This window comes from Schistocerca nitens, chromosome 4 (genome assembly GCF_023898315.1).
Source record: "Schistocerca nitens isolate TAMUIC-IGC-003100 chromosome 4, iqSchNite1.1, whole genome shotgun sequence".
Lineage (NCBI taxonomy): Eukaryota > Metazoa > Arthropoda > Insecta > Orthoptera > Acrididae > Schistocerca > Schistocerca nitens.
Genome location: NC_064617.1, coordinates 707,431,738 through 707,458,346, shown reverse-complemented (window position 1 = coordinate 707,458,346; position 26,609 = coordinate 707,431,738). Strand labels below are relative to the sequence as shown.

Genomic DNA, 26,609 nt, shown 5'->3' with positions numbered 1-26,609 from the left:
GATCATTTCCCTTCTTGTGCTAAGCAAACCATCAAGAGATCTCATATTTTGTTTGTAGGAGTTGCCTCCAGAAAATTGATTTGTTTTATCTGTTTCTTAAGTCAGCATGTTTCTAGTACACTTACTCTGGCTGAAACATAGCCAGAGAAGTTACTGCTTTTCAGTAACCTAATGGTTTTTGCAATATCTCTCAGTTGGCTGGAAAAACTGATTTCTTCTGTTGGATTAGGTAATGCCTGTCAAAGAAAATCCCCTGGGTCTGCTTTTGATGGTCCATTTTTGTCATTGTTTTTTCTAAAATGTTCTGGCACAAGCTACTTTGATCCTAGATGTTAGCTACCTTTAATCCGTCCTTTCACTGAAGTTGTCTCTGACTTGTTGTAGAGGGGATCTGTGTTCATAATAATGTAAAAATAATTTTGAAGAGATAACTGTATTTCTCATGTATTGTGTGAACTTGATAAACTATTCACTGTTGAGAATACTGCACAAGTAACTAATAATTAATCTGATGTCTTGGTTTATTGGAATTATGAATGATGTGCACTCTTAGACAACATAATAGTTTGCCATAACTAATGGGTTTTTATCTAATCAGCTGGTAAAACTACAAGTGTCACACAGCATCACTTACATTACTGATTTCTAGGAAATAGGAAATGTAAATCTTATAAGACAGTGTTATTTGGGATTGTGTGTAAATAAGCCTTCTGTGTAAATCTGAATTTACAAAAAGATCTTCCAGTTTTAGCAAGCACATCATACTAATTATCCTCATTTATCAAAATAAATATTTGTAAATTATTGGAATTTTCCTCATTATTAACCCTTTCTTAATCGTGACCCATCTGTCAGTTGCAATAGTCGTTTGGTTTGGAGCAGTGAAACCAAAATTCTTAGAGGCATGCTGGTTATACAGAATGTGACCATATTCAGTCTCACTATAATACTGGTATGTATGACTTTTGGCTAAAGGTACAATTAGTAAATTGTATTACATTCGAAGGAATTAACAATATGATTTCCCCAAAGGTATGTGGGGAACATATAGCTGTGTGATATGCTTTAAATAGTCTGTTATTGTTCGCTGCCTTCCAATCAATGAAGCACATTATTATTAATAAAAAAATCTCTGAGGGGTGTTGTCGGTGGAATGGAATGCCTAGTGAGCTTTTCTGGCCAGATTTGTTTCGCCTGCTAGCTTTGTTTTTAATCAGTTTCTTGGTTTTAGGCGCATGAAACGGGTCAGCTTTGCAGGTAATGAGTTACTAGTGATTTTCTCGTGATGCATTACACAGCTTCTCCGACTCGTTTGTGCACTCAGAATACTGTGCTGACATAAATGTCATAAATGCTAAATAAAAATCTCTATTTTTAATATTTTCAAAACTAATCGTTAGCAAATGGTGCCGTTTTCATATTCACATGCCAACACAACTCCCTCTGTACAAAGATAGCACCAGTAATAATGCACAACATATGTAACTATTCGTCCAGTGACTTCTGTAGCAGACGTGACAGTCACGGCTTGATTGTGATAATGCTGTATCAGGTATCCTTGTCAAGTGCTTACATTGAGCAGGTACAAACATTTATGAAGGCATACCGTTTTACTCAAACGAAATGAGCAATATTGGTCTTACGAATAGTCAGCATTTTATTTTTAAACTCAAATATATAATTTCTGTCACAAAAGACAGATAAACTGTTTTCGGAACGATAATAATCTCCGAAAGCAACCGCTGTGTGCTCTGGCGACATAACACTGTGTCATCGGCTCTAGCCCCAATATGGCGGCTCCATGAGGAACACTGGTGTCCAGACCTTCTCTATGTAGACCTTGCTCTCCCCATTCACCTAAGTGTCCAACAGTCCAGACACACACAAAAATAACTGTCCACGCTCAGTAAATGCGTATTGATTATTATAACAGAAAAGCTATTCACAAAATACATCGTGTTGTTAACAGATGCCTATAATTTTCCACACCGCTACTGCTGTACAGTACTCTACTGAATCACGTATGCTCCTACGCCTCGCACTTGTCATCATAAATTGCGTAGGCATTCGGTGCTACTACCTGTCGCACCGAGTATGGGCCCTCGTAGAAGCGTAAGAACTTTTCTATCTTCTTCTTTTCGGCATCCAACGGCCTATGCATTATTACGAGGATGCGGGCCCCATCTAGTAAGTCTTCGTCCTTTTTTCCTGATCCCTTTCCATTCTTTTCGTCGCCTTGTCCATCATGAATTCTCGGGCTCGATTGACGCGTTGCTGGTGTGTCTCTGCCTCTCCTTCTCTCGGAGGTATAAGAATACTGTCAGCCACGGCCTTCTACGGTTTCTGGAACTGGAGGTCTATTGATCTTCATACTACACTGTAACGCACAGCTTTATTGAAGAACCTTTGTATCATTGGCAGGTACTGTATCGAGGCACTGTGTCAGATACCAATATCGTAAAGAACACTCCCAGCTGGCGCACGTATCGTTCTGTTATGCAGGATTGGATTGAGGGTTCTAAGTGAGGAGAATATCACTCTGATCCCTTCCTTTTCTAGTTCTGCCTTCCATCTCGGAGATGTCAAAATTGTAGCATAGTCTGAGAGGACTCTCTTGGGCCTACCACACGTGAGCACATAATCTTCCGTCAAGAATTTTACACAGATTGTCGTTGTGGTTCGATTTGTAGCCTAAAGCCAGACGTGCTTAGTAAATGCGTCCACAACAACGAAAATAAACTGCCGCCCGAACTGTCCCTTCGGCAGAGAGCCGAAATGATAAACGCACGCCAGGTCATTTCGTGCTTCCTGTGTGAAGGAATGCGTTTCACCTCGCAAAATCACGTTCGGATGTTTTGCTTTCCGTTTGAGAAGGGCATGTTCCCGCTCCTAGGCAATTGACGCATACAATTTCGTACCTCCGCAGTGGCCGAGGTGCTCGTGATAGTGTTCGATTAAATCTTCCAAAAGAGCGTCAGGGAGCCAAATTTTCCATCTTCGTTATTTCACATTCCACCAGGAACATACCCTCCTCTCGATCGCGCACAATGGAGCACTATTTCTATTTCGCACATCCTCTCCACCAACGTCGTGCATCAGAAAGTCGTTTACTTTCCGTATTTCTGCCTGTTGGTCTTGTGGTGTGGCTCACTCCTGTACTTTCGGATGTACGCCTGTTCCCATTGTTGTAACATTGCCATTATGAGTTCATTATTGTATTGCGCGACATTTTCGTCGCCGTACTCTCGCGAAGGATTCCGGCTTAACCAGTCAGCAAATTTGTTGCGTTTACCCCGCAATGAGCAGTTTCCAGATCGAGTTTCTGAATCTCCAGGGTCCAACGTATCAATCTGTTACTCGTGTATCTGACGGTTCTTAGAAACGTTGGATAATGTTGGTTTGTATATAATCGAGTTTTCCGGGCGCGCAGGTAACTTCTAAATTGTTTCGTCGCATAGACGATGACCAGCATTTCTAGATCTGAGTAAAATACCGTGTTTCTACATCCAGTAGCTTCCGGCTACTTGTCGTCACAATTTACACATTCGCATCCTTGTCTTCCCGTTGTAGACATTCCCCAATGCCTTGTGCATTTGCGTGTATGAAGAGTTGGAAAGATGCTGTAAAGCCAGGATGAGCCAAACAAAGTTGACAATCTGCCCTTTGTAAATTTGCACTTCTCATGACGGATACTTTCCGGCGACAACTCGAACCCGAGATATACCACCTTTTTTGCGCACAGGTTCGCTTTTTCAGGCGTGAGCGTCACGCCATACCTCTGAGGTACCGCCTGCGGCTGTTTTGTGTGGCACATATATTCTTAAGATGTTGCAGACACGACAATTATGTCGTCGATGTAGGCAACACAAAATTCCTTCATCTCTGGTGTGATTATACCGTTTAGGGCCGTCACAAAAGGCGAACTTGAGTCCTTAAGTCCTAACGATACTCGCTTGTACACGTAATGTTCCCCTCGGAATACGACGGCAATGTATTTTCTACAGGATGGATCGAGCTCAGCTTCACTGAAACCGGCTGTAATGTCGAAGGTTGTCAGCCAAATATTTCCGGAGAACTGGCACAGTATGTCCTGGATAGGTTCACAGCGTTGTTCCCTCTGCCTCAATGTGATCATTTAACACCCTTGCATCGAGGCAACAACAGACCGATCTGTCTTCCTTATGCAGAAATTGTAAGCGGATTCACATTTTCTGACGCGGCCCGCGATATGACTCCCGCTGCCTCCATCGCCTGTATCGCTTCCCTGGTAGGTTTTCTACATCTACATCGTCGTGGATACCTTGTGAATCGCATTTAAATGCCTGTCAGAGTGTTCATCGAACCACCTTCACAATAATTCTCTGTTATTCCAAGCTCGTACAGCGCTCGGAAAAAGTGAACACTTATGTATCTCCGCGCGAGCTCTGATTTCCCTGATTTTATTATGATGATTGTTTCTCCCTTTGTAGGTGGGCGCCAACGAAATATTTTCGCAATCGGAGGAGAAAGTTGGTGATTGAAATTTCGTGAGAAGATTCCGCCGCAACGAAAAACGCATTTGTTTTAATGAAGTCCACCCAAACCCTGTATCATTTCAGTGACACTGCCTCCCCTATTTCGCGATAATGCAAAACGTGCTGCCCTTCTTTGAAGGTTCTAGATGTACTCAGTCAGTCCTATCTGGTAAGGATGCCAGGCCGTGCAGCACTATTGTAAAGGAGGAGGGACAAGTTTAGAGTAGGAAGTCTGCTTAGTAGATCTGTTACATTTTCTAAGAGTCCTGCCAATAAAACGCTGTCTTTGGTTAAACTTCGCCACAATATATTTTGTTTTCCTTCCAATTTAAGTTGTTCGTAATTGTAATTTTTGGTATTTAGTTGAATTTACGACCTTTAGGTTTGACTGATTAATAGTATAACCGAAGTTTCACGGAGTCCTTTTAGCACTCATGTGGATGACCTCACACTTTTCGTTCTTTAGGTTCAGTTGCAAATTTTTCGCACCATACAGATATCTTTTCTACATCGTTTTGCAATTACTTTTAATCTTCTGACGACTTTACTAGTCGATAAATGACAGCATCATCTGCAAACAGTCTAAGATGGCTGCTCAGATTGTGTCCTCAATCATTTATACTAATAAGTAATATTGTAATAAGTTTGTAGTTAAGGAATGTGACACAGCCCGCCACATATTAGTCTCACAGGGACCGCGACGACAAAGGCTACAACAAAAAAAGACTTTCTGGGTTTGTAACCGCACCATTTGTGGTAAACCTTAATAGGTTTTGATATTTGTAACAGGTATGGTAACCAGAAAGATTGTGTAATTGATTACAATAGTACAATATATGCAATAAGGGAGTCGCAGGTAATAGACAATAAAGAGCTCATCATACCAGTAAAATAATAACGGCAGAACTACTTCTGCCGAAGTTTACACTGCAATGATCATGCCCATGTGTGTGAAGTTCTAACGTTTATGAAAGAACTACGTGAATACAAATGTATTGTCCTGAAGACATACAGGGGATATAATTTTCGGCGTGAAACTAACATCATTTTCATAGAATATGTTTGCTTATAAATATGAACAAACTCAGGTTTGAACCTATTATAGCATGTATTCAGGATCATTATGATCCAGAGTGAAAGATCTCGATCAGCCTTCTTTGTTATTTTATTGTAACATAATCATGAACCATGGACCTTGCCGTTGGTGGGGATGCTTGCGTGCCTCAGCAATATAGATGGCCGTAACGTAGGTACAACCCCAACGGAGGGGTATCTGTTGTGTAACAGTTGTGTTACTAAATGTAACTGGGTTTTCTCTTTTGATGCTAGTCAATTGTCAGGATGAGCATTCTAAAGCATTATGTCAGGGTGAAAATAATAGATAAATTAATTTTTCTCTCTTAACAACATGTGGGCAGGGTGGGTTCTTCCTTAGCTCGGGTATGAGGTAGAATGAAACAGCATTTTTACATAACTTTTATTGAAAGTTTCGTACAACTGTATCTTACTCGATGTTCTGGCTCGGAGAGCGGCAGCTGTGTCGTTTGCGAAGTCTTCTGCTGCGGCAGCGGCGGCGGCGGCGGCGGCGGCGGCGGCGGCGGCGTCTGATTACGCGTGGCAGTGTGTATCTCGTGTCGCCGTCTCGCCCAGCTGACTGGAGACGCGCAGCGCGAGGTGGCCCGTTTAATTATTGCGAGCGAAGTCGTGCATTGGATGGTGATACCTTGAATGTGGCGTCCCAGTGTTTCTCTTCTCTAAGCGGCCGCGTGTGTTGTGCGTCGGCCAGCGGAGCGGCGCGGCGGGGGAAGGCCAGTGTCTCGGACTCGAACCACGGACTCCCGCTTGCAAGTCTTCGGCTGTCAGGTCTTCATCCCAGCTCACAGGTGACTGCTGAGGTGAGGCCGTCTCCTTCCCGTCCTCACGAGTCAACCGGGTACGTAAAAATCAGACTTCAAATACCTTGTAACTTCTGTCTTCTGGCGCCGCGGCTGCTGCTTGCTATTCCATTACAGCGGCGGACTTGGTTCGTCTGTGCATGATGCAGACTCTTCTTGCATGACGGTTTCCAGCACCGAAACTGACTGAAAACTACTGCTACGCTTCTTCACTTCTTCGTCTTCTTCGTCTCTCGTCTCCGTCTTCGTCTCCGTCTCCCTCTCCGTCTCCGTCTCCGACTCCGTCTGTCTGGCCCACTGCGTCTCGCGTATTTATTCACTTCAATTTACTGGAGGTGAACGACTTTACGGTCATTGCCTCTTCTGTCACGTTGAGAAGCTCCTCGAAGAATCTTCTTAACGTCGGTCATTGGCTCTTGGAATGTAGGCGAGGGCCTTTGATCCCATGTGACGACTGAGAAACACGTGAGCCGGTCATTGCCTCTTCTGTCACGTTGAAAAGCTTCTCGAAGAATCTTCTTAACGTCGGTCATTGGCTCTTGGGATGTAGGCGAGGGCCTTTGTTCACATACGACAACTGAGAAACACGTGAGCCGGTAGGGCGATGCCCTGACGGCTGAATCGACAGCACCCGCTTATGTGGAACTTGCTGACTTCACGGTCATTGTCTCTTTTGTTCTGCTGTTTTGCCCGCTGTTTGCCAGTATGTAACTCTCTAAACTAAACCAAGTTTTTCATTTATATTCTAATTTCTAGTTCACTTTGATTTCACTAACTTTTTTACTTAAGTACCACTCAACAATTGAGAGGCCAGACAAACGTGTGGTTCCTGAAGAGGGGCAGCAGCCTTTCAGTAGTTGCAGGGGCAACAGTCTGGATGATTGACTGATCTGGCCTTGTAACACTAACCAAAACAGCCTTGCTGTGCTAGTACTGCGAACGGCTGAAAGCAAGGGGAAACTACAGCTGTAATTTTTCCCGAGGGCATGCAACTTTACTGTATGGTTAAATGATGATTGCGTCCTCTTGGGTAAAATATTCCGGAGGTAAAATAGTCCCCCATTCGGATCTCCGGGCGGGGACTACTCAGGAGGACATCATTATCAGGAGAAAAAACTGGCGTTCTGCGGATCGGAGCGTGGAATGTCAGATCCCTTAATCGGGAAGGTAGATTAGAAAATTTAAAAACGGAAATGGATCAGTTAAAGTTACATATAGTGGGAATTAGTGAAGTTCGGTGGCAGGAGGAACAAGACTTCTGGCTAGGTGAATACAGGGTTATAAATACAAAATCAAATAGGGGTAATGCAAGAGTAGGTTTAATGAATAAAAAAATAGGAGTGTGGCTAAGCTACTACAAACAGCATAGTGAACGCATTATTGTGGCAAAGATAGACACGAAACCCACGCCTACTACAGTAGTACAAGTGTATATGCCAACTAGCTCTGCAGATGATGAAGAAATGGATGAAATGTATGATGAGATAAAAGAAATTATTCAGGTAGGGAAGGAAGATGAAAATTTAATAGTCATTGGTGACTGGAATTCGAGAGTAGGAAAAGGGAGAGAAGCAAACATAGTAGGTGAATATGGATTGGGGTTAAGAAATGAAACAGGAAGCCGCCTGGCAAAATTTTGCACAGAGCGTAAGTTAATCATAGCTAACACCTGGTTCAAGAATCATGAAAGAAGGTTGTATACATGGAAGAAGCCTGAAGATACTAGTAGGTATCAGATAGATTATATAATGGTAAGACAGAGATTTAGGAAACAGGTTTTAAATTGTAGGACATTTCCAGGGGCATATGTGGACTCTGACCACAATCTATTGGTTACAACTGTAGATTGAAACTGAAGAAACTGCAAAAAGGTGGGAATTTAAAGAGATGGGACCTGGATAAACTGACTAAATCAGAGGCTGTAGAGAGTTTCAGGGGGAGCGTAAGGGAACAACTGACATGAATAGGGGAAAGAAATACAGTAGAAGAAGAATGAGTAGCTCTGAGGGATTAAATAGTGAAGGTAGCATAGGATCAAGTAGGTAAAAGACGAGGGCTAGTTGAAATCCTTGGGTAACAGAAGAAATATTGAATTTAATTGATGAAAGGAGAAAATATAAAAATACAGTAAATGAAGCAGGCAAAAAGGAGTACAAACGTCTCAAAAATGAGATTGACAGGAAGTGCAAAATGGCTAAGCAGGGATGGCTAGAGGACAAATGTAAGGATGTAGAGGCTTATCTCACTAGGGGTAAGACAGATACTGCCTACAGGAAAATTAATGAGACTTTTGGAGAAAAGAGAACCACTTGCATGAATATGAAGAGCTCAGATGGAAACCCAGTTCTAAGCAAAGAAGGGAAAGCAGAAAGTACAAGGAGTATATAGAGGGTCTATACAAGGGCCATGTTCTTAAGAATAATATTATAGAAATGGAAGAGAATGTAGATGAAGATGAAATGGGAGGTATGATACTTCGTGAAGAGTTTGACAGAGCACCGAAAGACCAAAGTCGAAACAAGGCCCCGGCAGTAGACAACATTCCATTATAACTACTGACAACCTTGGGAGAGCCAGGCCTAACAAAACTCTACCATCTAGTGAGCAAGATGTATGAGACAGGCGAAATACCCTCAGACTTCAAGAAGAATATAATAATTCCAATCCCAAAGAAAGCATGTGTTGACAGATGTGAAAATTACCGAACTATCAGTTTAATAAGTCACGGCTGCAAAATACTAACATGAATTCTTTACAGACGAATGGAAAAACTGGTAGAAGCCGACCTCGGGGAAGATCAGTTTGGATTCCGTAGAAATGTTGGAACACGAGAGGCAATACTGACCCTACGACCTATCTAAGTAGAAAGATTAAGGAAAGGCAAACCTACGTTTCTAGTATTTGTAGACTTAGAGAAAGCTTTTGACAATTTTGACAGGAATACTCTCTTTCAAATTCTAAAGGTAGCAGGGGTAAAATACAGTGAGCGAAAGGTTATTTACAATTTGTACAGAAACCAGATGGCAGTTGTAAGAGTCGAGAGGCATGAAAGGGGAGTAGTGGTTGGGAAGGGAGTGAGACAGGGTTGTAGCCTCTCCCCGATGTTATTCAATCTATATATTGACCATGAGTAAAGGAAACAAAAGAAAAATTCGGAGTGGGTATTAAAGTCCATGGAGAAGAAATAAAAATTTTGAGGTTCGCTGATGACATTGTAATTCTGTCAGAGACAGAAAAGGACCTGGAAGAACAGCTCAACGAAATGGACATGGTCTTGAAAGGAGAATATAAGATGAACATAAACAAAAGCAAAACGAGGATAATGGAATGTAGACGAATTAAGTCGGGTGACGCTGAGGGAATTATATAAGAAAATGAGACACTTAAAGTAGTAAAGAAGTTTTGCTATTTGGGGAGCAAAATAGCTGATGATGGTCGAAGTAGAGAAGATATAAAATCTAGACTGGCAATGGCAAGGAATGCGTTTCTGAAGAAGAGAATTTTGTTAACATCGAGTATTGATTTAAGTGTCAGGAAGTCGTTTCTGAAAGTATTCGTATGGAGTGTAGCCATGTATGGAAGTGGAACATGAACGATAAATCGTTTAGACAAGAAGAGAATAGAAGCTTCCGAAATGTGGTGCTACAGAAGAATGCTGAAGATTAGATGGGTCTATCACATAACTAATGAGGAGTTATTGAGTAGGATTGGGGAGAAGAGGAATTTGTGGCACAACTTGACCAGAAGAAGGGACCGGTTTGTAGGACATGTTCTGAGGCATCAAGGGATCACAAATTTGGCATTGGAGGGCATCGTGGAGGGTAAAAATCGTAGAGGGAGACCAAGAGACGAATACACTAAGCAGATTCAGAGGGACGTAGGTTGCAGTAAGTACTGGGAGAAGAAGAAGCTTTCCCAGGGTAGGGTAGCATGGAGAGCTGCATAAAACCACTCTCAAGACTGAAGACCATAACAACAACAACATAATCAGATTAGACAATACCACCAAAGAAGGAAGAAGAAAAATGCACAGTTATGATAAACATATCTTCTATTACAAACCTCGGTGATATGGACAATACCCATTGTAAAATATTCCATCGTATTGTTGTTTGTTACTGTTACATATATTTCTGGTTTCGAAATACATGGATTTATAATTTATTTGTAAACATTTCTGAATAAATTGATTAAGACTAATACAGTATGTTTAATTCAAGTATGCAAAAGTAATGCAGCCTACAATAGTAATCTAAAGTTAGAGATAAAAGGAGAAACACAAGCAGTTAGTAGGACAGAATTACTTTAGCAGTGAATTCAGTAACTTATGATGCGCTTGTGGTCATGTTGCACTTGCAGTGAATACCATGTTTACTTCGATACCTTGTTATAAAACACAAAACCACTTGCTATCTTCGTCTTGCCGCAGTGGATAATCACCAGCGTAACCGCATGTTTGTCACGACGCCTCTTGCCCGTCGCGGCATCCCGGTGACGCTGAGCACCATCCCCTATGACGGAGAGCAGAGTCCGCTCCTGAAGCCCTACCCCAACCTGGAAATCCACCACACCACGGAGGACTCCATCACCGACTGCAACACCCAGCTGGTGGACGTCATCAGAATAACGGTGAGTCTCCTGTGGCATGTATATACGTACTCCGTACGCGAGTAGTCTGTGTGCTGAAATTTTCTTGGCGTTTCATCCTGATCTCGTTCTCTTTGCGTAATTATTCCATTCTCTATGATCTACCTTCATCATCTCTCCTGTCTGACTTTTATCATTTCTCTTTCTTTCCGGAACAAAGCACTAGTACTCAATAAATGATTCTAGTGCTTCTGTCCTATCTTGTTGTTAGTGTTCAGTTCTTTTTAATGTAACGTTACAGTGTGGAAAACTCTTCTCTCGTAATATTAATTGAAAATGTTCCTTTGATAATGATAATTTTGTAGCTATTTTCCTTCTTTTATTATTCATAATAAGACTATATGCATCGCTAGTTATATACATATTGACATATGACCTCCAATGTAACGTGGCTGCATATGAAGTGCGGGGCCATAATTTCACTAAGTAAAAAGGATGTGTAAATAAATAAATAAGTAATAACCATTACCCTACGTGACCTTGTATTCAGGATATTCTAGTCTACTCGTTATTCCTTCACAGCTTCGGCTGTCATGTATGATCCTGAATATATTCCACCACATTTTAACTTCTACTATTGCAAAAGTTCAACTTCTTCTTAGATTTGTCGTTGGTTTCGTATCTGACTTTAATATGAATTTTGTTTCAAAGGTCTCATTGTAACTAAAGGTTCACATTCCTTTCAGAAGTGTGACATTTTCACTGTCCCAGTGTCCGCCCCCGGTAGCTGAGTGGAAGCCGGCACTGTTGCTCAGCGTGTTCGGTCAGAGGGTTAACTGCCGCCTGTAATAAAAATCTGAGTCAACGGCTCAAGGCTGAACTGGAACGCGTGTCTTGCGACATCCGCACCGAACAAATGCAACGAACAGTATCGAATAAAATGAGGTCAAAGACAAAAAAAATAAATAATAAAGTTGTGAGCGCGACAGAATGTCAATCCTAAGGGCCCTCGTTCCATTCCCGGCTGGGTCAGAGATTTTCTCCGCTCAGGGATTGGGTGTTGTGTCATTATTTCGTCCCCATCGACGCGCAAGTCGCCGCAGTAGCGTCAAATCGAAAGACTTGCACCTGGCGAACGATCTACCCGACGCGAGGCCCCTGGCACACCACATTTACATTTACTGTCCCAGTTTCAGTCAATAACTTATTAAAAACTCTTCTCGTCACTCATTCTTCTCTCATTTTTGTTACATTAAACTGTAGACAGCAAACTGGATAGGCCGTAAGGACTTATCAGATAAGAACCGCGATACTAAGTTGCAAAGTGAGTAATCTTTTCCTCAGTGCAGTAATTCACGATTGTCGTACAGATATCTGTCGTCGACAGTTTAAGTTGTGAGTTCTTTCACTGACCTTCTGTTTCAGAAAACATGGGCTGATGATGATACTCTGTACGCCCTCGACACCGGTGTTTTGGATCTGACAACGAAGCCCAAAAACGTGTGTCCACCCAAAATTGTCATTTTCGACCTACGGACTGATGAGGTCATCAATTCCATAGCAATTCACAACGCAGCCTGCAACTCATTGTACACCTATTTGTGGGTAAGTATTTATTCGAAAAGAGAATATATTTGTAAATAATCTTCGTTTCCTGCCTGATAATTTATTTTTAAATTAAGATACTCTTGCGATACGCTAACAATGTCCACTTCCTGACTTGTAGTCTTCTTTTCCACTCCAAGCGTGGTACATTTTCATCTTGCCAATACACGTCTTTTCCACGGGTTTCCTTCACTTCTTCACCCCTTAGATTTCTAGCTAATGATTATGATAGATAATCTTTAGCTAAACATCCTGCTGATGTTTCGATTCCAGATGTTATTTCATTCCGAATATCATTATTCTAAATTATGTCCGTTCTACTACACTCTTATAGTGACCCATGAATTATTTCCTTTCAATAAAATAGGCACTGCCCGGATCTTATAAAATTTTAATCCTTTCTTTCCGTGTTTTGTTCTTAGGCACCACTTTACAGCTCCACATATATTTGAGAGTGCTGCTAGTTTCTTCTTACCATCGTGCATTTTCTATGGACCAGATCTTCCCAGTATACTTAGGTAGTGTAATATCTTTACATTTACTTTCCCCAGGACACGCTATAGAATAAAACATCTATTATGTATACCTATAAATTAATTTTGTATCTGCTAGTATTATCATTGTTATTACTGTCATTGATATTAGCATTATCATTATTAGTGACAGCTACATTAGTAGAAGTAGAAGAACTGTCAGTAGTAACTGAAACACGTATGTTGTGCGGCAGCGATGCTGAGACATTGTAGAATCTCTGACCAGAGCAGTTGCGCTCGACTCGCAGTAGCGAGCAGTCAGTCAGTCTGCAGTAGTCAGTCCTCAGTAGTGCTTGGAGTCGGTTGCTAGCAGTAGCGGAGAGCAGTCGGCGGGCGTCGGCATCGCAATGGTCTAGATTCAGGACGAGGTATAATTTATTTAAATAAATAATCATGCAGCTTTGCGCTCATCAGATAATGTAACGAACAGTCATTGTAATTTAACTTTCAAAAATCGCCCCCAATAATAATTTTGATTTAAAAGCAATTTTAGAGACAATCATTCAAATTTCCTTCCATTTCCTTTTAACAAAGATTTTTAAAAGGTACTTCCAATGCTTTTCATGCAAGCGCCAGAGAACAATAAGAGCAGAATTTTGACATGCAGTTTCACTAAGGTAAGAAATTTATTCTCGTTTCGCACAGGGCAAACACCGACTTTTCGGTTGAATTGAGTTTAGGTTATCATTACAGTTTCATTATCATGGGATCAGCGTTCATTATTTAATGGGAACTTGTACTTGAGTCAGATAGCGAGCTTTCATTTAATTGTCTTTGCCGTTAATATTCTTGTGGGGAGTTTATACTTAGCTATGGCACCATTTCTAATAAATATTGTTTTTAAAATTTCTGTGGGAGTTCACACTTAGCTGTGGCTCCATTACTAATAAATATAGTTATATTTTTAGAATGTGTTGTGGGGAGGTTACACTTGGCGACACCCGGTCCAGGATCGTATTTCGTAGAGAATCTTTTGAAAAACAGTCAGATATCTGCTCTTATTTCTTAGATATAATTAGGATTTGGCGCAACGCTTTTACTAATCTTGTGACTTTCTTTCTACAGGTCAACGGCAATTCGTTGCTCTGTTGTATTTGTGTGTTGCTTTTGCATTGTGCTTATTTGTTTTGTGATTAATTGTGACTATTGTGAAAATGCCGCGAAAGACTGTGAATAGTGTATCGCGAGGTATTGTGAATGAAGTTACCGACTCAAACAATTTTACCGATAGGACTGGTGACACGCAGTGTAATGATGACAATGCTGTGTTCACTAACAGTCAGTGCGTTCCAATCGCGAATGACGACTTTTACCTTAATGATGAACAAACGAACTCGGTTATGTCTTCTGTTGATTTGACGACAATCAATGACGCGGGACGCTCTATTGTAATGAGCGCTGCCCAGCCTAACACAACCGGTTTACTAAATTCACGTGACGAACAGACAAATTTGTCTAATGAAAATGATCAGTGTACGGAAAGTACGCCGGACTTATTTAATTCCGAAATAATGTCTAACAGTGTACATCTGACTGACAAACCTTCTTGTAAATCGCAAAATAACCAAATGGTTACAGAAAGCGAAACGATTCCAGATCCACCATTAATCAGCACAGAGAATAGAAATGTTAATTTTGGCTCAGATCAAATTATGGCACTATTGCTGCAACGAATTAACCAAATTATTGAAAAACAAGACAACAATGATGTAAATCTCAAACAACTTAGTGAACAGGCTAAACAACAGAATGAAAAATTAGATAACAATTCCAGACAGTTAAATGAAAAATTGGATAACAATTGCAGACAGTTAAGTGAACAAATTAGGGCCGTTGCCGCACAATGTCATGACACTAAGGAACAGTTACGCGAGGAAATTGAGGCTTGTTCACGAAAAAGTAGCGAAGAAATTAAGTCTGTTGCTCAGGAATTAAGGGAATTGCAAACAGCTGCAACAGAAACACTTAGAGCGGAAATCAGTACAGTCGCTAAACAATGCTCTGAAAAAGCTACACAATTACGCGACGAGTTTAAAGCAATGACGGTAGAACTTTCGCGCACAATGGATGAAAAGATTGACGCAAAATTCGAACAACAGAACACACAAATTAACGAACGTCTTAGTCTTCACATAGAAAACAGTAATACGCGTTTTCGTAAATTTATTGATGATCAAAATAAAGTAAAACGCCAGGTAATGGAAACAATCACTGCACAGAGACAAGAAGACAAACGTAAAATGTTTGCGAAGGCAAAAACGTATGTAGACAATAATATTGCCACAGTTTCGGACAAAATTAATACCATCGAACAGTCGAACACAGAATTACGTGACGAAATTTCTGATCTGAAATCGAAAACAGACACATACATAACAGATTTTCAAACAGTGACCGATAGACTCGAACAATTAGAACTAACACAGGATTCCGATGTCGTGAAAGCTGATGTTAAAAAACTGAACGAAACTACACGTAAATTGCAAAACCAGATTAATGCCAATGACACTAAAACCGATGATCAGGTAAAAATACTGACTGAAAAATGTGATGAATTGGCCAGTCGTATTGACGTCATCGAAACTACTAATGACAATAAATCAGACGATACTTCACCGGTTGCATTTAATCAAACACCGGAATTTCAAAATTTACAGCAGACAATTAATGAGATTGATTCGTCTAATAACACATTGCGTCGAAAACTGTCAAGTTTACAGCAAGAAGTAACAGAGATGAAAAACACTTCAGTTAATAACACAGCACAGCAGACACCACTTTTCGAACATTTGCCAGACTCGCGCAACGCGTATAATTTGGGTAATCTACAGAGAGTGCGGGACTTGGATTCCGAACAATCACAGTTCAACAGATTCTCTTACAACCATGAACCTGTTTCATCACACAGAGACGACAATTTCGATTACAAACATTTTCTGTCAGTGAGAAAGTTTAAAGTGTTTAAAAACGACAGAACACAGATTCACCCGCTAGATTGGATACAACAGTTTAGCTTTGCTTTTCCACCGACTTGGCCTGTAACGCATAAACTTGAATTTATTTGCAGCTTTTTGGAAGGCGAACCGGCAACTCGTATGAGGCCGATCGCGAGGCAATGTTATTCAGTGGAAGAGTTTCAGAATGCGTTTCTATCTGCGTATTGGTCAAAAACGACACAGCGCGGAATTAAAGATCAGTTAATTAGCTTACCAAATTATGAGAACTCTAATTTTCCGAGTGTGACGCAATTTTTTGAGCACATGGTGCAACAGAACCAGTACCTAAGTGAACCGTATAGTGAATCTGCACTTATTCAATTATGTATCTCTAAATTACCACGGTCATTAAGAGTGTCACTCTTAACAGGTCAACAAAAAGAAAATATTTCGGCATTCAGGGATCTGCTGCAGCTTTTAGAAGTGCAGCAATCAGATTATTCTTTCGTAAACAAAAATTTTTCGTATAGTAATCAAAGTCAACAAACTTACAGTAATTACGATCAGGGACGTAATTTCAACAGGAAAAGTAACAGACACTTTAGGAACGACAACCACCAGAACTTTAATAACAGGCAAAATTCTCATTATCAATATCATCAAAATATTCAGCAACAGGAACCACCTTTTGGTAACAATAGACGTTTTCCACCACAACAGCATGAAAGTCAACCGGTTAACATGCCTAACCAACAATGGAATGCACAAGGTCAACCAGGCTTTAATGTTTCGCCGCGTGCACGTATAGTCCCTGATACAACAAATGGTAACGCACGGCAGCAAAGAAATAACTACGTACAGAGAAGACAGTTTTTCAATTCCAATCGCAATGCACCGTATAGGAATGACTATTACGATAGACGTAAAAATAATGACGATAGCTTTCAGCGTACATCTAACAACAGTCGGTCATACCAACAGCAAGATTATCCACAAGAACCTATTCTCATGAATGAACCCGACAGTAGGTATCATCCAGAGCGTAATACGTCTGGAAGAAGTAATAGGACAGTTCAAATTGTAGAAATGCCACAACATCCTCGTGATGATAGTAATAACACGTCAGATAGAATCTGACTAGATACTGTACAGGACGCATCTTCCAATAATACAAGCACTACTTTTAACACGCAGAATGTTGTTCATGAAAATGTAATTACTTTTGACGACATCAGAGACACACTTTTGCAGGAAAGACCAGTTGTTCAGAAAATTATTTCACATCCTGTCATCGAAATTAAAATAGGTTCATCGAAATTTTCAGCAGTAATTGATTCTGGCTCACCTATGTCAGTCATTAATGAGGAAACTTTCAACGAGTGTAACAAAGAGAATATTTATCCTACATTTCCTTTAGGCAAAACGAAAGTGAAAGGAGCAGTATCGAGTAAAGGAGTGGATGTGAAATTACAGACGCATTTATCATTTTGTATTGGAGGTCATATTTTTCACTCAAATTTTTGGATTGTTCCTTTATTGACAACAGACGTAATTTTAGGTACTAATTTTCTCGTACAACACGACGCAGTGGTTGATTTCCAAAATTCTTATTTAATGTTAAAAGATGAAAATGTGCAATTAGCTTTAGAATTTCAACATTCACTATCTGCAGAAGAACAAACAATTAACTGCACAGAGGTCATTTCCGCAACACGTAACATAAACTGTAATTCCGCATTGTTCACCGACACGTACGTACATAACTATAACACTCCAGACGAAACTGACTACGATGTAATGCAAATGATTTCTGATAAAGTTAAACAAAGCAGTGCAAATACAGACGACGAACGAACGCAATTACATAAAATTCTTTTACAACAAGCTCCAGTTTTCGACAACATTCCTGGTACTATGTCCGGCTTTATGTACGAATTTCAAGTCAAACAGCACGACACATTTAAAGCAAAGCATTATCCCATTCCATATATCCACAGAGAACAAGTTAAAAAAGAATTGCAGGATATGCTCGATCAAGGAATTATTGAACCAGCAGTTAGCCCGTACATAAACCCGCTGCATATTGTTAAGAAAAAAGATGGCTCACTTCGCCTCGTACTTGATTCACGTCACATTAATGACATTATTATTAATGAAACAGATCGACCACAGACATTAGAAGAACTACTACAGAAATTTCACGGTACAGCTATTTATTCCACATTAGATTTGAAATCGGGATTTTGGCAAATACAACTTCATCCGAATTGCAGAAAGTATACAGCTTTTCTCTGTTTTGGTGACTGTTATCAATTTTGTAAATTACCGTTCGGCCTAACTATTTCTTCTGCTGCTTTTATTCGCGGTTTGAATACAATACTTCCGACAGAACTTAAAGACAGAATTACGACGTACGTAGACGACATTCTTATTGCAGAAGCTAACTGGTCTGAACATAATCTGATTTTAGAACGACTATTGCAAACTTTCCATGCACAAGGACTTACAGTTAACCTCAGTAAATCGCATTTTGGTAAAACTTCTATAAAATTTCTTGGACACGTAATTTCAGCAGAAGGCATTGCGCCTGATCCAGAAAAACTTCAAGCTCTACGTGACATTACTGTTCCTACAACAAAGAAACAATTACGCAGTTTTTTGGGCTTAATTAACTTTTTTCGTAAATTTATTCATCACTCTGCTTTAGACACGCCTAGATTATGCCAATTAACAGGTAAAAACACTATTTGGTCATGGGATAAGCAAGCACACTCTGAATTCGTGAACCTGAAACATGCTTTGTTGAATGCTCCACTTTTATCGCACCCAGACCTTACTAGAAATTTTTCTATTGCCACCGACAGTTCCAACACAGCTTTAGGCGTACACATTTTTCAGGAAATTGAAGAACATGGCTCAATAGTAATTAAAAACATCGCATTTGCAAGCCGCATTTTGTCACCTGCTGAACGAAATTATTCCGTTACTGAACTAGAAACATTATGTGTTGTATGGGCTTTTACGAGATTTCGGCACTTTCTTTATGGCAGACATACCACCGTTTACACAGATCACAGAGCTATACAATTTTTACTTTCAGCTAAATTTACTCACGACAGATTAAGCAGATGGAAACTGTATTTACAGGAATTTAATTTTACGATTGTTCACATTCCCGGTACACAAAATGTTATAGCAGACGCACTTTCTCGTTCTCTCAGCAACAATCAGCAAGACGTAGCAACCAACTTCTGCAAAGCAAATTTCAGCGTCATGTACATTCAACAAGTTGCATTTGAAAATTTTATTTCATCATCATTACAGGACATAGCACGAGAGCAAAGCAAAGACAATGTGTGGAAAGAAATTAAACACCTTTGGCAAGATAAGAATAATGTTACAATTAGAAACCACTACACTGTACGCAATGACATTCTGTTTCGCCGCTCTCATCCAGACAGTAACAATTGGTTATTATGCATTCCTGACGAACTGGTTAACAAATTAATCTGGTACACTCATTTAAGCTACGCACATTATGGAGCAAGAAAATGTTTTCTGATACTGGGACAGAACTGTTATTTTGCCAGCATGGAAAAACGTATACGACGAGTTTTAGCGTCATGTAAAATTTGCCAGAAAGCTAAGTCTGACACCACTTCACACATTCCTCCATTATATCCCATTGTACCTGTTAAATTAAGACATATGGCCGCAGTAGACATTTTTGGTCCAATTCCGAGAACTAATAGAGGTTTTTGCTACATCTTTGTCGCTGTTGAACTCACTTCAAAATTTGTTACCTTCACTCCGTTACGCAAAGCTACTGCTAAAACTGTTTCGAAAGCATTTGTAAAGCATTTCTTATTTCATGTAGGGCATGTGAAGAAAGTAATTTCTGACAATGGATCACAATTTCGTTCTGTCATATGGACACGCATGTTACGAGCTAGAAACATTTCTCCGATTTATATATCCAAGTACCACGCCTCTTCGAACCCTTGTGAACGACTAATGAAAGAAATTGGTAAACTGTGTAGAATATACTGCCACAAAAGACATGTTAATTGGGACACACACGTACACTCATTTCAAGATGTAATTAATTCCATTCCAAATGAATCCACTATGCTACCTCCGTCTGTTATACTGAAAAACGTTGAACCACCAAACAAAATCAAAGAATTAGTAACATTTCCTACATCTCGTCGATTACGACACCACGAAATAATTGACATTGCGCTGAACAACATCAAACGTGCCGCAGAGCGCCGGAGAAGACAGCAAAAACAGGTTTGTAGACACCGAGATTTTCACGTTGGACAGAAGATATTAGTACGTACACACTATTTATCCAGCAAATTAAAAGGTAAGTGCAGTAAATTTGAACTTCTATACGCAGGTCCATATCGGATTCGCAGCATTCCTCACCCCAATGTTGTACACGTCGAAACTCTGAGAACCAGAAAATCGAAAGGCAACCATCATGTGTCAAACATTAAACCCTTTATCGAATGAAACCACTTTACGATGTAACATGCTATGAGGCCGTTTACACATTTTATGACCACTTATGCAATTATATTCACATGACTAATTACTGATGATTATCGTATTTTTTCTTGGCATGTGCCCGGCAAGGTAAGGTTAGCAGGTCGCTTTTCTTGTCGTTACACATCAGACCGTGCATATTTTCCAGATGAACTTACACATTTTGTGACCACTTATGCAATTACATTTATGTGACTACCTATTGATGATTATCGTATTTTTTCTTGGCAAGTGCCCGGCAAGGTAAGGTTAGCAGGTCGCTCTTCTTGTCGTTACACACTAGACCGTGCATTTTTTCAGATGAACTTACGCATTTTATGAATAATTATGCAATTCTCTATAATGACGCATTAATTTTATCAAATTCTCTCTCCATTGAAGTCTTTAATTATCGCATCTATTAACTACACTACATATAAGCTGAACACAACGAATGTCACATTTTGTCTTTCTTATGTATGTACGATTGTTTTTATGTTTTGTTTGTATGCACTGTGAACTAGTTAAGGTATAACACACACCATTTGACTTTGACATTTTGCCTTGTGATATCTCAACATCATGACTGTTTTACATTTTCCTTTTTTGCTGCTGCATTACGATATTCTCTGTACACTTTTTGCCTTTAAACACTGTCTGTGTTTTGAGATATTACGTTTTCTGTCATGTTATGTTGTATGCTTAATTGAGTCACCATTAACCAGTCACTATTTAATGGGTATATGATTTAAATGCAAGACATTAATCTTTGTTCATCAATTTCAGAAATAAATGATGCGTACAGGAAATGAATTAAACAGAAGTGGGAATTTCACCTATGGAATAAACGAAAGAAGATGCAATAAGCTAATGAGGACGAGTAAATGGATCAGAATTAACAAGCATTAACCAGAATATATTATACACATCGCAGAATAGCAGTCTTAACTAATTTTTTCTTTCAGAATACAAAGCGATTGATGCAAGCTGTCAGACAGAACTACACATTTTAGTTTTAAGTGATGAAATATGCTAGGGATTAGGAATAGTTGTGTGATGAATAATGAAATGATTTTTGCAGATGATAATGAATGCTGATAATGAACAATGATGAAGAATATGGTACTATGAATAATGAAGTTTTTGTTTACAGGTGATGATAATGATGGAGTTATGATGATATGAATAATGAAGTTTTTCTTTACAGATGAGGATAATGTTGAAGTTATGTATTTATGCTATGTAGTTATTTAAGTATTTGTTGCAGTTTACTTTGACAGCAGGTGTTATATTGCGTAGTAGGATGACTGAAGGTTTTGGAAAGGACAGCTATGGAACACATTTTTTATACACATTTCACTACCTGTTAATTCGAAGTTCACTACTTTTCAGCATAGTCTGCGTTTCTTCTTTCAGTTCAATAATCCATTTTGTATTTTTCTTTCAGGAGAAGCTTTTTATGATAGTTACTAAACTTGTTACTTATTATACCTGTTCTAGTACTTGCATTTTTCTTACCCACTTGTGTCTATCATTTATAAATGTGATAACCTTGCTACAGCTGACTCATGACGAATGACGTTACACAATCTTTTCATTTATAGGAACAACCTAGAAGCAATTTTTTCTCTTATTTCTTCTTGCTTTCCCTTATAATTACCCAAAGCAATGCATTGCTAGCAGAAAAAACAAAATGTATTAACAGTCCCAGATAATGTCACTAGTTTATGATAATTCTGAATAACACTGATCAGCTCTGAATAGTATGTCACTTGAATAATGACTTCTTAATGATACCAAAACATAATTGCCACTATCTATTGTAATGAGAGTACTTATTATGCCCATGCTTATTAATGCTACTAATGTTTTGTACTATTCAGTACTTGCTGGCCACTGAGTGCCCATAATTAATGTAATTACTTATTATGCCCATGATTATTAAGGCTATGACTGTAATTAACTGATTTTTAATAATGATTTCTTAATGATATGAAGAATACTGAATGATGAATAATGTTTTATACTATTCAATACTTGCTGGCCACTGAGTGCCCATAATTAATGTAACTTATAATGCCCATGCTTATTAATGCTACTAATGTTTTGTACTATTCAATACTTGCTGGCCACTGAGTGCCCATAATTAATGTAACTTATAATGCCCATGCTTATTAATGCTACTAATGTTTTGTACTATTCAATACTTGCTGGCCACTGAGTGCCCATAATTAATGTAACTTATAATGCCCATGCTTATTAATGCTACTAATGTTTTGTACTATTCAATACTTGCTGGCCACTGAGTGCCCATAATTAATGTAATTACTTATTATGCCCATGATTATTAAGGCTATGACTGTAATTAACTGATTTTTAATAATGATTTCTTAATGATATGAAGAATACTGAATGATGAATAATGTTTTATACTATTCAATACTTGCTGGCCACTGAGTGCCAATAATTAATGTAACTTAACGTTTTGTTAGTGTTTTCAATGATGACTTCCCATATTAATACTGAATGATGATAAATATTTTGTACTAATCGAAAGTTGCTAGGCCACTGAGTGTTAATAGTTACTTGTAAATATGTCATTTGAATGAGGAAAAATGTTTTGTAATACTCAATACTTGATGGCGATTGATTACCACTCTTGTCTTTAAATTAATTAATGAACATTTTTCTGTAATACTACATTCATGGTACAGAAATGTTCAATGACTAGAGTATGGATACCGCAAACTACTTATGTAATCACTAATCAAGACTTGTGTGTTAGTTAATGTCCTTCACCTTCTGACCTAACTACCTGAAATTATTGTAACATCCATTTGTCTTGTCCATCCTCATTATCATGGAGCACTATATTTGGTTTTTGCACTAATTCTACGTTGGTGTGCCGCCTCTTAAAAGCGTGGTGTTGACACGACATGCTGTCCACCACTGTAGGCGAAGAAACTACTTATGTAATCACTAATCAAGACTTTGTTATGGAGCACTGTGTGCCGCCTCTTAAGAGCGTGGTGTTGACACGACATGCTGTCCACCACCGTAAGCGATGAAGACGTTATTCTGGTCCCACTGTTTGGTGTACCTGGTATACTGCCAAATGATAGTATGGAATACTACTACGACGTTTCACTGTCTTGATAAGCTGATAAATACTTCTGGGAACGGAACTGCAGATTGTATCACTTAGTTGTGATTCTGTGGAAAGATATGGACTTTCAGTGCAGCTATGTGCAAACTAAAGTGCTACAACCATGATGCAATCCTTCCTTTCCTATCCTAATAGTGAAAATCATTTTTTACTAACACCATTTATGTTCATGGCATATACATTTTTTCTCGATTTGTTGAACTCTAGTGCGAGTACACTTGTGTCACTTGTCGACATGATTTTTGCCATTTGTTGTCAAAATACTAAAGACATTTTCGATTTGTTTTGAAGTGCAGTATGTGTGCACTCTTGTCATCTATATTGTATATACTTTTTGTGATTTGATGATTTTTTCTACTCTTGCGTTTATTTGTTATAAAAATGTTCAAAAGTTTTCAGTGCATGTGCACTTATGTGAATATGTTTTCAACTGAACTACAGTGCCTGTGCACTCTTCTCAATTTTCGATATGATTTGTGTTCATTCTGTATACCTTTTATGATTTATGTCATTTGTTACTCTTGTATATACATTTCGTCTTTTACTGATATGTTCTCCACTGCAGTGCATGTGCACTCATGACACTTGTCAACATGATTTTTTTTTTTTTTGCCTGTTATGAAACTGCTAAAGAATTTTTTAGTGTGTGTACACTTTGTTATCTGTCAAATAATTTGTATATACATCTTTCCTGATTTGTTTTGTACTTATATTTTGTCTTGTCTGTAATGTTTTGTAATCGGTGCATGCGCACAACATTTAATTCATGTGATACATCTAAATATTTTGTAAATGTTAATTAATTAAAAGAAAAATTTGTTACGATGGCAAGTCCAAATGACTCACCATCGCTGCCAAATTTTTGCCCCCCCAGTGGAGGGTTATGAAACACGTATGTTGTGCGGCAGCGATGCTGAGACATTGTAGAATCTCTGACCAGAGCAGTTGCGCTCGACTCGCAGTAGCGAGCAGTCAGTCAGTCTGCAGTAGTCAGTCCTCAGTAGTGCTTGGAGTCGGTTGCTAGCAGTAGCGGAGAGCAGTCGGCGGGCGTCGGCATCGCAATGGTCTAGATTCAGGACGAGGTATAATTTATTTAAATAAATAATCATGCAGCTTTGCGCTCATCAGATAATGTAACGAACAGTCATTGTAATTTAACTTTCAAAAATCGCCCCCAATAATAATTTTGATTTAAAAGCAATTTTAGAGACAATCATTCAAATTTCCTTCCATTTCCTTTTAACAAAGATTTTTAAAAGGTACTTCCAATGCTTTTCATGCAAGCGCCAGAGAACAATAAGAGCAGAATTTTGACATGCAGTTTCACTAAGGTAAGAAATTTATTCTCGTTTCGCACAGGGCAAACACCGACTTTTCGGTTGAATTGAGTTTAGGTTATCATTACAGTTTCATTATCATGGGATCAGCGTTCATTATTTAATGGGAACTTGTACTTGAGTCAGATAGCGAGCTTTCATTTAATTGTCTTTGCCGTTAATATTCTTGTGGGGAGTTTATACTTAGCTATGGCACCATTTCTAATAAATATTGTTTTTAAAATTTCTGTGGGAGTTCACACTTAGCTGTGGCTCCATTACTAATAAATATAGTTATATTTTTAGAATGTGTTGTGGGGAGGTTACATAACTTCATTAGTTTGTAGTCAGTATTATTTATTCACATTATCTTATATAGGTTCAAACCATTTTATTACTTTTTGTCATATTCAAATTATTATTTCTTACATAACTGTGATATAAAAAATGTTCTGTACATGTGAAACCTTGGTCTGATGTAAGAGACGGCCTGATGGCTGTAATCTGATCAAGTTAAATAAATGAACTAATAAATAAATAAATATAGCAGATACTCAGTCCTGTTTTCTATAACTGACATGACTGTGATGGCAGCCACGGACATTTTGGTTTTATGGTTCTGAATGATATGCAATTCAAGACAGTGATAAACCCGACGAGCACGGTCAGTCACAAAGTTGTCTCTTCGAGGTTGTGGAGGACCCGACTTGCAGGTTCTGGAATTGTGGGTTTCTCTTATCCCGCCTTACCAGTCTGTGATGATTCCACAGTTTACAGCATCCGGTGATATTATAAACAAACTCTCGAAGAAGTTGTTGGCACACGAAAAGGAATGAATACGAGCATTATTCTTTACAGCACAGCACAGCACTTGGATGACTTCAGCAAGCAAACAGTGTAGCCCTTTTATTCTTGTTACTGAAACATTCTCATCTCGGTTGTTTCTGATTACCTTCATTCGAAATAATTTAATAACCTAGTTGTACACATCGTCAAGTCCTGAACACGTGATGCATATGTACATGACATGTCGTCCGTAATTTGTTAATCCACTGTCGATGTGGGACGGTAAACACTGAGGGGCCCATAAAAGTATTACTTTTGCTGGGCAAGAATTCACTCCGATAGCCAAGAGTTTTTGTTGTTGTTGTTGTTGTTGTTTTAGGGCGCACAACTACAGTGGTCATTAGCGCCCAGGCTAAAATATGAATGCTCTGCGAGGCGCAAGGTTAAACCAGCAACTAAAAAGGACAACACTATAAAACGCACATTAACAGGCAAGGGATTAAAAGAAAACAGCATAATCAAATGTCCTTAGGTTTGTCAAGTGGATGAAACGAAGAACGCGAGCAGCTGCTCCTGGGACATCCGCTGAAATTTAATCATGTAAACTAACCAAAAGGCACAGGCGTTACAGTTTTAGCAGTCACCGATTGTGAGTGCTGACAGACATATTACTGTAAAGGTTTACTTACATTACTCGCCTAGAACATGTCTACCCTTACAGCCACACAACCAAGTCCACCT

General features: G+C 39.1%; 1 protein-coding gene across 1 annotated transcript in view; it reads left to right on the top strand.

Annotated features, from left to right (window-relative positions):
• The window catches only part of LOC126252527 (uncharacterized), a 180,258-nt gene that overhangs the window by 22,168 nt on the left and 131,481 nt on the right, over positions 1 to 26,609 (top strand). The window contains exons 2-3 of the mRNA XM_049953423.1: positions 10,839 to 11,038; positions 12,422 to 12,601. Coding sequence (XP_049809380.1) covers positions 10,839 to 11,038; positions 12,422 to 12,601 — 380 coding nt within the window. The remainder of the gene's footprint in view (positions 1 to 10,838; positions 11,039 to 12,421; positions 12,602 to 26,609) is intronic.